The sequence below is a fragment of the Scleropages formosus genome, chromosome 2, assembly GCF_900964775.1.
Source record: "Scleropages formosus chromosome 2, fSclFor1.1, whole genome shotgun sequence".
Classification (NCBI taxonomy): domain Eukaryota; kingdom Metazoa; phylum Chordata; class Actinopteri; order Osteoglossiformes; family Osteoglossidae; genus Scleropages; species Scleropages formosus.
Window position 1 is genome coordinate 22183052 of NC_041807.1, and position 12295 is coordinate 22195346.

Sequence of the window (12295 nt, forward strand, 5' to 3'; positions counted from 1 at the left end):
CGACGAAAGAAAGGTGAGAGAAAGGAGAAAAACTGGAACGCTAATCAGATTTGGCCCAAACAGGCAGGTGCTGTAGCCTTGGTCACTGCAGTTCCTCAGTGTGCCTCTAGGGGCGCACTCTTGCCCAACACGCAGGTCTCAGGGCAAATACAGTAACTATAAATGTAGGTACCTACTACTACTACTACTACTACTACTACTACATCTAGAGGTGGGATTCAGACTTGCTACCTTTGGGTCCAAAAACAGCATCTCCAGTCTGTATGGTATGAGCTGCCCAGTACACAAACACAAATTGGGCAGCGCTTGTTACAGCATGACTGTGGCACTCTGTGATCCGTAGAAATCGATTACATGATAATATTGCCAGCGAAAACAGTAGCCGGAAAGTGTGGGTGTCACACCGATAACTGCCCTGGACTTTCGCACAGAGGCATACGGCAAAAATGTGGCATTATGCTCTTTTATTTAGCTGACACTAACAAAAACATAGCCGAAATTAGAGGCTGTGTTCCTAAACAGGACCTAGGCAGACTTGTGCATGCATTTATCTCCAGTAGATTGGACTACTGTAACGCTCTCCTGACTGGGCTTCCCCAAAAGACCATCAGACAGCTTCAACTCATTCAAAACACTTCTGCCAGAATCTTAAATACCAAGAGGAGAGAGCACATTACTCCAGTTCTCAGAGCGCTGTACTGGCTCCCTGTCTCCTACATAACTGACTTCAAAGTCTTACTTATTGTTTACAAATCGCTCCTAAACTATATCGCTGATATGTTTGAAGAATATAAGCCTGGTAGATCTCTTAGATCGGTAAGGACTGGTCAGCTAGTGGTGTCCAGAGCTAAAACAATGCTGGGTGTATATGGCATTTAGTCATTATTCTACCAGACACTAGAACCTCCTTCCAGTGAAAATTAAGAAAAGCCCGAAATGTCGCTACTACTTTTAAGTCCTTACTAAAAACAGTTTTATTTTCTACCACTTTTACATAATTGATTTTTTTTTTTTACCTTTATTATGTGACTGGCACTTTTAATGTCTATTCTTCAATGTCTTGGCACTTTATACTATATTCTGTTAATTTTCATATTTATTCCTAATTTATGTTTTTACTTATGTTTACTTTTATTTTATGCGCTTTATCATATCTCTGCATTTCTGTAAAGCACTTTGAATGACCACAATGTTTGAAAATGTCCTATACAAATAAACATGACACAAAGTCACTCCAACACTATTACCTAACATTGTAAACTTATCAGCGATTCATACAGCAGGGTATTCTTACTGTATGAAATCACGGTAAGTGCCGTGATCAAAGAAACTACAGCAAGGGTGGGATTTGAAACAGGACCCTTCAGACCACTAAGCAAAAACCTTAAACATTACTCTTCCTGCAGGCCCACTATGAATTTCACAGATGAAACCCAGCTGATATTCAGCAGGCATGATGGTAAACAGGAGGGGAACGTATAATAAGGCTGAGAAGATGTTTTGACTGAAATCAGGTGTTTGAAACTACCCTCCCTCACTTTTCGTTACACTAGTTCAAGCATCACGAAAGCTGGAGGGAGTGACTCTTTCTTTGTCTTTTGCTTGGTACGGTGATTCAGTTGTGCATGTGACACCGGAACCAGATATCGGTGCCCAAGAGACCTTCACACACACTCAGATGTCACACACAGTATGGTCCCACACAAGGATGGTACTGTGATTAACTGGGGGAAGACTGCCACCCAGTGGTCAAGCACAGAAGTGCATTACTTTCTGGCCTTAATAATAATATGCTTGTCCACACTTGAGTGTTTTCAAATTTCAGATCTACATCAGTGTCTGACAGCTGTATCTGGGTGTTACTTTAACAACAGAGGAGTATTACTGCGGTATTAAACAAACCCTGTATCTTGAATAAAAAAAGTATAGTGAGTGTACGCATGCACGCACACACACATCTCCCCATCTGTGTGTGGTATCCTTGTTTTTTCACACACGGAGTGGAGCAATATTTGTATGATGCGTAGCTAAAAATGTCCCTCAATGTCATCCAAATCCAGCCCCGGTGTCCTTCAGACCCAGAGGTCATAGGTTCAAATCCCACCTCCAGTTGTAGTACCCTTGAGCAAGGTACTTAGCCTAAATTGCTCCAGTAAAATTACCCAGATGTGTAAATGGGTAAATAATTGTAAGCAACTCAACACTGCAAGTCACTTTTAGAGAAAAGCATCAGCTAAATAAAAAAATATAACACCTGCTTTTTTTTTTTTTTAAAAAAAAAAAAAAAAAAAAAAAAAAAAAAAAAAAACTCCTTCTGTAGGTTTCCATAGCTGGAGAGTGTCTGTTTTGCGGTTCCTTGTTTACATAACTGATTGCAAAGAACTGCTGAACTCCACCAGGGAAACACTGCAGGGCCCGATGGCATTAGTCAGAGTCCTAAAGGTGTGCGCGAAGCAGCTATGTGGAGTTTACTGGTATATGTTCAATCTTCCTGTAACGCAAGTAAATGTTTGCATGCGTCTCAAATTGCATCTACAAATCCAAAATGCATCTACTAGCAATTCCCCATTATTTCATACCTACAGTGCCTCTCACGGATAGGCGGAGCCATAATTATTTCTTTGCAAAGCACATTCCTGTAATGACACTCGCCTCATACCAGAAGTAGCTCTATGCGAATGAAAAAGGTCTAACTTAAACCACTGCTGCTACCAAAGAAGAGCCCCTACTACTAGATCTGGAGGGTAAATATGTATGTAAATACCCCTTTTAGGATCATACCACATTACTGGGCACATTCAAACTTTTTTCAGCAAAGGTGGAGACGTGACGGAGATGAGGAAGGAGGCTGTGCGAGGAAGCCGGCAGGAGACGGGTGCGGGGCAGGGTCCGTGCAGGAGGGGAGGGTGGGTGGGTCGTGGCCGGGGCGGGCGGGGCTCACCAAGACTTGGGCTGCCCGAAGTGCAGGTAGTTGATGCTGTAGAGGTCCATATCCTCTGTGTGCCAGGCGAAGGTGGTCTTCCACATGCCAAAGTACAGGTAGGGCGTGTTCACCCCCTCGATGACAATGCCGCACTCCTGCTCCACCATGTCCAGCAGAGTGTTCAGGTGGCCGATGTTCCACTCAGCAACATCCTGCACCCGGCACAGGAAACGACAGGTGAGCTCGACTGCCTTTCTCACCTTCAGTTTGCCTCCACAATGACTCATCATGGCCGCACTCTGCATTTAACTTTCTTGTTTAGATGACTGCAGTGTTTTTTTTTTTTTTTAAATCACCTGACATCTACAATACAAAGAAACTGCACAAATACGGCATGATACAGTACAATTAATGTACAGCATGCCCAAAATTCAAAGTTATGCACGGCACTGAATAAAACTCAAAAAATAAATGGAAAACATTTTTTTTGGAAATGTCTCATCCAGATATTAAATTATTTGAAATTCTATCTGAGGACAAACTATGTTCTGCAAATGTGATCAAGCCAAAAAAAGTATTCCTGCACAAATGCTATTCTCTCTCTCTAATCTCATGAAGGGGCTGTTCTGCTCATGACTCGCTGTTAGAGAATCTCTGATCAAAATGTACATTTAATATTCGATTGTTCAGTTTAAACTCAGTCCACACATACAGAATGAGCTGCGCACCCCCCCTACGAGAATGTGTTTGAAATATAACGCGTTTGCTGACAATTACTCCGCGTTCCAGGTGAAGTTTGCCGAATTCCAGCACAAAAAGTGGCTCTAATGAAAGCAATTACCAGGCACTGACAGCTCTCCAATGCACATTACAGCCACAGCAATGGTTTTTATTCTGCGCAGAACCTTAAATGTGAATAGAAAAGTACTGAATTTTAACAGCAACCGTTCCCGGCAGGTTAACGGCGTGATCGATAACCAGTTTGCTAGTCAGAAGGCTCCAAGGATCCAGACACATATTTGTCAATTCAGTAGAAGGGGGTTTATGAACTCTGCTGTGGCAGGAGAAGTTTCTTTCTTTTATTAAATCCCTCTTGGTGAAGCCTGGCATATAATAGGATCATTTCTTCTTTTCCAGAAGTGAATTAAACAAAAAAAAAAAAAAAAAAAGTTGAAAGCTATCACTGAAAGCATATTAATAGTTTTATTACAAAGCATGAAGTACAATCCATTTAACGGCAAAAAATGTGCTTCAGTTCAAAGGGACTGATTATCCAGATTAAACGTTACAGTAAGACTACGAGACGCAATCGATGACCTGATTTCCTGTTTTAAGGAGATGTTAGATCGGAGAGCGATAACATTTCAACAATTTTAAAACTTTACATAAGAAATGTGCTTTCCAATTCACTTTCTCCCAGATGTATTTCTGCTCTGGCAAGAGGGGAGGGGGGAGACAAGAGCCGTCCCCTAGACATCTGTGGGGTCAGATTAAGACTTTACACAGCAAACGGCATGATGCACTTCTGCAAATCAACGAGAGCAACGCATATAGGTATTCTTAGAAACGCACTCTCGACTTTGTTTCTGCATGTCGGTTTGCCCAGATACCCTTTGGGTGCGTGTCGCTTACATTACTTCATTTAGCAGATGTTTTTCTCCAAAGCAACTTCCAATGAACTCTATGTAGCGTCATCAGCCCACACACCTAATTCACCAAGGTGATTTACACTGCTAGATACACTACTTACAAAGGGTCACTCATCCATACATCAGTGAAACACACTCTCTCTGTGTCACATACACGCTATGGGGGAACCTGAACAGCATGTCTTTGGACTGGGGGGAAACCAGAGCACCCAGAGAAAACCCACGCAGACACGGGGAGAACATGCAAACTCCACATGGATTGAGGGGGGATCGAACACACGCCCTGGTAAAGCAGCGGGCAGATCGCAGAACCCAGGGGCTATGAAACAGCAGCACTACTCGCTGTGCCACCGTGCCGCTTCTGTGCCACTTGGCTGCACATCCGACATTACATTTTGTGTGCATGGTTCACTACCCTGCCTGGTGCACTACACTATACACTAGAATATTCCAGAGAAAAGAGGAACAGAAGATAATTTCTAAAGACATCAAGAGTCTTAAATAATAGAAAAAAAATAACAGATCTACTGTGCAGTATTCAAAGCCGTCAGCAGGCAGTACTACAGACAGTGAGCTCGAAGTCTGTAACTCCAAAGTCACACCAATTTAAAGCTAAAAAATGCGTATCACTCTGTACTTACTAATCCACTAGGTTCTGGGAATACCCTCAGACAAGCTTCATTATACATTATAAATAAAATGTAGTCTCTGACACCACCATCCACCCATCATCAAAACCATGTGTGTCATGTAGAAGCCAGAGCCTATCCCAGTAGCACTAACCAGAATTCTGGGAACACCTTGGACGTGATGCCATTACATTGTAGTGTAATTTTTTTTAACTTCAAAATGCATTTAAAATTAAAAATCTGGAGAAATCCCCAAAAATAAAACAATAATGTAAACATGTCTGTTGTTCTCAACTCTCTCACGATCAATAAGGGCTTAACAATACTGACTTCCCTCAATTTATTTACAAGTCATGTAAAAGCTAATGTAAAATAATTGAAAATAAAACCACATTCACATTCTGTCTAAAAACAACAACAGAAAATTACAGCCACTAATTCACCTGAAACAGGCGTCTTTGGACTGTGGGAGGAAACCGGAGTACCCGGAGAAAAACTACATAAGCATGAGCAGGGATCAAATCCACATCCTCTTGCACTGTCTAGGCATTGCGAGAGAAGAGCGCTACTTGTTGCAGCACCGTGCATAATAATAGTTTATAATTATTGTACAATAACAGTTTATTATAATAGACTGGAAAATGTTATCATCTTTGAAAATCCATAACATTATTGAACATTAATGAACATCCGCCCATTATTATATACGAGGAGCTGGTGCATTCGTAGTGTAACGTAGAAAATCAGCCTTAAAGAAAAACATGCCACTGCAGCATTATCTTAAATGTTCTGCGTAAAACAAAACCCAAAAGGAGAACATTTACAGTTACAAGCTGTTACAGAACAATATGCCCTCATTACTGAATACTTCCTAGTCTTCAGCAGCTGAGCTCTGAAACTGAAAGAGATGTTGCAAGTCATCAATTCCCCATCCTCCTCCACACCTCGGCCTGCCCTCCGTTAACCGTTAACTCACCTCATCGTACAGGGATCCGCTGATATCCGCACCATAGATTGGCGACACAAACGTCAGGTTTTTCCAGTACTTCCTCTCCAAGTCATCAAAGTCTTTGTGGTGAGGTGTGCAATACCTTCCAGGGACAAAAGCAGAACAGTCCTGTCAGAGAGACGGTGAGCGGTGACACCGATGGCTTTTTCCCTTCAAAATTAATCCGGTTTACCTTGATCTGCTCGATTCCATAAGGGGTCTTAGAAAACGGCCCTCCAAGTTTTAAAAGGTTAATGATCCGTGGTAATCGGTTTAAATTTTTAATATCGTTTCCTCATACTTCCCATTGTTCTGATCTGACTTCAAAAACACATTTCAGATAGAAAAATATAAGAAAAACAGTACAAAATACATAACTCCAACATTGGTGAAAGAACTTTAAAAGGGTTTACACTGATATAGTTCAGAACAGTTGCTGACGTAACAATAACCACCACAAGGCCAGCAAAAAGCTGTCTACTTGGTCCATCATCCTTTTCACAGAGGATGGCTGGAAGCCCACTGTCACGAAAGAACTCCCATCATTAAGACTGGCGCCGCTGACCTTTCAGGTTACACTTATTGTAGTTAGTGGAACGGTGCAATGATGAACAGTACAAAGATGAGTCCAAAACAGATAAACATGAAGGTTTAGATATAAAATTTACGTACAGTAACAAGCAGAGAGAGTAATGCTGAAAGTTACTGTCTTACACTAGAAGGACCTGGGTTTCAATCCAACCTGCTGCTGTAGAGCCCTTGAACAAAGTACTTATCCCGAACCCCTCCAGTGAAAGTGCCCCAGCTGTATAAATGACTGTCATTGTAGGTAAATTAACACTGAAAACTGGTCTGGGAATAAGTGTCAAATATGTAAATGTAAAGGGCTGTCCCGTCCCACATCTGTAACCAGGCTGAGCATTCAAAGTCAATGACGATACTTTGCACCGTAATGTAATTTTCTAAAGCAACATGACACAGCTAACAAAAGGAAAAAGAGGTCATGTGGACCCTCAAAAGCAGGGAAATTTACGCTAAGTGCCCTGCTCAAAGGCGCCACAGCAGGAGGTGGGATTCAGAGACGTCAGATCCAAAGGCAGCAGCTCTAAGTAGTATACTACCTGCTGCTACTCGTCCATATGGGAAGATGACAGCATTCCCCAGGCAATATAGATTCAAAACATACGTGATCAGTGTTAGATGAGATGACGCCATCTCCACTGGCCGCTGCAAGACCTCTGTTTGCATCAGTATTGGACCGGTAAAAGCAAACATGTGCGTTTATTTATTTATTTAACAGGCTTCCTTTTCAAACAGAAATATTTTTGTTGACTGCATAAAGAAGTTGGAAGTGGAATTTCAATTCCACTTCTTTGCCTTCATCTGAGATCCATAGCAGCCTTTTGGGTAATCTTAATTCAAATGTAATAATTTGTGAATATATTGTGTTCTTAAAAATTAGAGAAGAGGTTAGAAAAAGTAAAAGTCCATTACAATTTTCCATGCCTATATCTCATCAAATCCTCTGATGTTTCCCATTTAATTATTTCATGGGGAATTTGTAAAGCGATATAGATCGCGTATCTTAATCGAACCACCGAGCTTCACCCCACGGTAATTACGCATCCCATCAAAGGGCCTGTAGAAACAGATGGATCCTACACAGCACACATGGTACAGAGAAAGCGAGCGCCGGCGTGATCACGTGTCCACACCGACAAGATCCTTCGATCGAGACAGACAAGGTAACCCCCAGGTACTTAGTGTTCAATTATACAAAGAAAGGAACAGCATCCTGTTGTACATAAACCCAGATGCAGCACATTAATAGCTCTTACACAAGTCACCTTTTCTCTATGAAATAAATATGCTTTTTCCACAAAGTACTCAGTGGGCTCTGTGTGCTTCGCTACGTACTTCTTGCTGTTGGCCAGTTTGCGATATTCGCCCACGGTCATGGACTTCTTCTGGATGTTGTACTGCGTAAAAAGGCCGGACTGCCCCGTCACCACCTGCATGATCGGCGCCGGGATCACCATCTCCTCGATCGTTTCGTAGGACTTCCGCGGCTTCCACTCCTCCGGCGGGACCACCTGTAGAGATCGGAGAGGACAGGTAACATAAGACGGGGGGGAAAGAGCCGAGAACAGGGACTCATCTCCTCATTTGATTTTTATGTTTTCTTCCCATTCAGAATTATCAACCATGAGAAAGTACACTTTCGCAGTTGTCCAGTTAAACACATTTCTTAAAGTGTGCTTCTATGCAAATTTTATAGCTGAAGGACCATTTCAAAACAGTGTTACTGCGCAAATTCAGTGCGAAGAACTTTTTTTTTTTTTTTATCTCTGTACTATGTCCATTTTCCCTCATGTAATGACAGAAGCAGGCGGAAGTGCAGTGGTTACAGCCACCGCCTTGCACTCGTAGGACCCAGGTCCGAATCCCTCCCCCTTCTTCAGTAGTACCCTTGATCAGGGTACTAAGCATAAATTGCTCCCATAAAAATTACCCAGCCTAATGGGTAAATCCTTGTAAACAGCTGTCACGAAAAGTGTCTGTTAAATAAATACATGTAAATGCAACATAAATTCCTCCTTTGAGGCCAGCGCATTGCGCAACCAAACCGCCCATCTAACCTATAAATGAAGGAACACTTAACACCGATATTCCTGTTGCAGGTCACAAACAGAGATGTGTGTGTCACCTTGGCCAAGCCAGCGCGATGCGCCCCCTGGGTCTCGATGTATGCAATGTACTTTCCAAAGTCGCGGAACTCCTCCATGGTTGGCCGGAAGGTCATGATTTTGCACCCCGGGTTGGGGGCTTGGGTGTCGTTTTCCAGCGACATGGCAGCAGCTGGTGTTGGGGAAGAAAGACAACAGGAGACTTAAAAAGTGACTGGATGAGCTTAAAGAGTAGACAAACACAGACTGCAATCTGGAATTAAAGACAACGGACAGGGTAGATTTACTGCATAATGTTACAGCCACCTAATAACAGCAGGGTTTCTGATCAATTTTATCAAACATAGTCATCCAGCAGGTCTGCAGTACCTGCAACTCCAGCATAAATGCAACAAAAGCTAATTGCATTTTTTAATTATGATGCTATGACCTGCGATTAACTTCATTCCACACCGCAGTTGCAATGTGTTCAATTCAACTGGCAGCCATAACCATTCAACTAATTTTGACTCATTTTTTCCATTCATCTCGATTTATTTATTTATTTTTTTTTTTATAGTGTGCTCCACACCTTCAGCCCCGTTTCGCACAAAGATTCATCAAGGTGGATTTACAAGAAATTAATGATATAAAACAAAATCTGCACGGGGAAAAAGGAGGATAAGTGACAAAGTAGGTTCCACAGGAGGGTAACAAACAAAAAAAAAAAAAAAAAAAAAAAAAGCTGGTGGTCCAACAGGGAAGTTTACACCGTGGAAAAAAGATGTTAGAGCTACATGAGTAGGTTCAGCCTCCATCCCCTGCATTAGTATCTGATAAGTGAACAAAAACCGTAGCGACCCCCTGACCTCTTGCCTGGAGCCTCTGAGGAATCCCGGTTCCTTTTCTGCATTTTAGAAATTACAGAAGTAATTCTTTTTTTTTTCTCTTTGGGCCAAAAACCTTTCCTCATTAGATGAATCATCCCAAAGGTGGACCTTTTACTGCGCTTATACAGCAAACGCTACTATGCTGGGTAGTATTCAAAGCTTCAAGATGCAGAACCTGAATGTGCTGTTCAATTAGTTGATGCCTTTCTCCAGAGCAGCTACTTCACACACAATTCATTTCCTACTTATATAGTGTGGTAATCCTACTATAAAAATTCCACGCAAGTACCTGAATCGAGGGTACTAGAGCAGGAGTGGGGAATAATTAATGAAGATATTTTGTGAGTACCAACCAAACATTACCACGCAAATGTAGCAGAAAAGTGGGGTTTTCAACATAACATGTCGTACAGGCCTGAACTGACAACACTGCAAGGCAAAAAAAAAACTCATTCTGAATTCTGGGGATGAGGAAAATGACTTAGTAAGTCAGTAAATAAATTTGGTAAGGCATTCACACTTTTATTTTTCCACTGTTCCCAGGCAATGAGGCATCTGGCCTTCCTAGAAATTATGGGATCAAACAGGCAGATCACAAATGTTGGGGTAGGAAAAAAAAAATATATACATATGGAGAACTTTCAGAGAAGAGCTGGACACAGCAAAGTGATTCATGGCTCAAACCAATTACAAAAAAAAATGCAGTGATACTATGTACCAAAGCAAATATTTTGAAAATAAATAAGCCTTGAGCATCACCTTACTTTTTCATTATTATTCTTTACATGTATTTAACCTTAGTCTAAAGCAACTTAGTGTTCATTTTCACATTTTAAACCCCCCCCCCATTTGTTTTAACACATTCCAGTTACACTATGCAAAAACATGAGTAAACACTGAATATCTGGAAGCAGTCAGAAAGGGCACAGGAGGAACACCCCTCCCCTTAAACCTACACATCTTCCGCTCAGGGGCAATTTCACCTGCTTCACAATCAGCACCATACTATTATCGATTATTTACCTGATGCTTTTGGCCAAGGCTACTTATAATTATGTCTCCATTTATGTACCTAAGTATTCTTATCATATCAATCAGTATCTTAGTCAAGGCTTCTCCATTCCAATATAGTTGGGTCCTCAACATACGAGGTTCCGTTTTGACAACGTGGCTGAGAGCCAACTTCTCTGCAAGCCACAAACACCCTTATAATGTATCACAGAAACCATAAGTATATACTGTAGAATAACAGAATACAATCACCATGCATGAACGCTACCTTTTGCAATAGGGCTGTGTTATATTTTTTCACCAAATACTCACATTATTCATATATACAATAAAATCCTGCTCTATTACACAATATAGCAGAAATGTTATGTTAGGGTTTTTTTTTTTTTTTTTTTGCATTTTCCATTCAGTTTTGTTAGATTTAGCATACTTTTGGCATTAGTTCGTACCATATGGTTTTTTTTTTTTTTTTCGGAAAATATTCCACATTCTTGAAATTAGCAAAGTTTAGTGAATTTTGGCACTGGGTTCCAAGTACCAGGATCTGATGCTTTCTAGAATCTTCTAATTGTGGCAAAGTACCAAATAAAAACTGACACTAGTGGTATTTTTGCAATTGGTAAAATTTAACTAATCATAATCAACGCAAAAAATTGACATAACTAAGAACTTTGAAAAATTTAGTTGCGTTATTTTCAATTTCATTTCTAAATCTAGTGTTGTCTGCTTTGTCTCTTACACACCGCCAGAAGACTCACATTTTCACTTGTTAGTCATTTAAAGGAGAAAAAAAAAAAAAAAAAAAAATTCAAACAAAATCCCAAGCAAGAAGTGGTGTAAACAAAATCCCAACACTGCTGGACACCTGAACACCGACTGAAATCGATCACAACAGATATACAGCTGTGTTTTGGCAGCGTGGCTAGCTGATGTCCATAGGGTAGATGGATATTACGAGTAAGCGTCGGGACCTAAAATAACATAATAAGGTGAATGGGATGACTGTCATGACGTAATCTATGTTGTAAGGCTAGGACCACCTGTACTCCAATTAAATCAGTTTGCATTATTTACCATACCACAAATATAAATGCTTCATCCGTCTGGGACAGAATGACAGCAATAGCTTATTTTCAGTTTCTCTGCTGCAGTTTAAGGTTTATAAAAATAACACATCGCCCCACTGTTTCCTAGATACAAGCAGATAAATTTTGTCTCATTAACTGACCATGACGAGACCCCAGACCTCAGGTGTGACAGCTGTGTGTGTATCGAAGTCAGTCTCAGTTAAACATTATTGCCCATAGTGCTAAAAGACTAGAGGCAAGAAATTCATCTCCAAGTTGAACTACAACAGTTGCTTAGTCACAGACAGTTTAACCTTTTGAAATCTAGTGTAACTGAACAACAGGAACAAAGACTGCCAACATAACCATATGAAATTGTCAGCTCTTTGCCCAAATATATTATCATTTCAAACTATTAATAACAAGCCTATATATCACATGGGTACCTCTGCTACATGCCCTTTCTGTATTA

At 40.9% G+C, this 12295-nt stretch overlaps 1 protein-coding gene across 1 annotated transcript in view; it reads right to left on the reverse strand.

Moving 5' to 3' along the window:
- Positions 1 to 12295, reverse strand: part of LOC108940292 (lysine-specific demethylase 4B-like) — a 78842-nt gene that overhangs the window by 61459 nt on the left and 5088 nt on the right. Inside the window, exons 2-5 of the mRNA XM_018762332.2 lie at positions 8897 to 9048; positions 8107 to 8282; positions 6178 to 6292; positions 2942 to 3135 (exon numbers count right to left, since the gene is read on the reverse strand). Coding sequence (XP_018617848.2) covers positions 2942 to 3135; positions 6178 to 6292; positions 8107 to 8282; positions 8897 to 9048 — 637 coding nt within the window. The remainder of the gene's footprint in view (positions 1 to 2941; positions 3136 to 6177; positions 6293 to 8106; positions 8283 to 8896; positions 9049 to 12295) is intronic.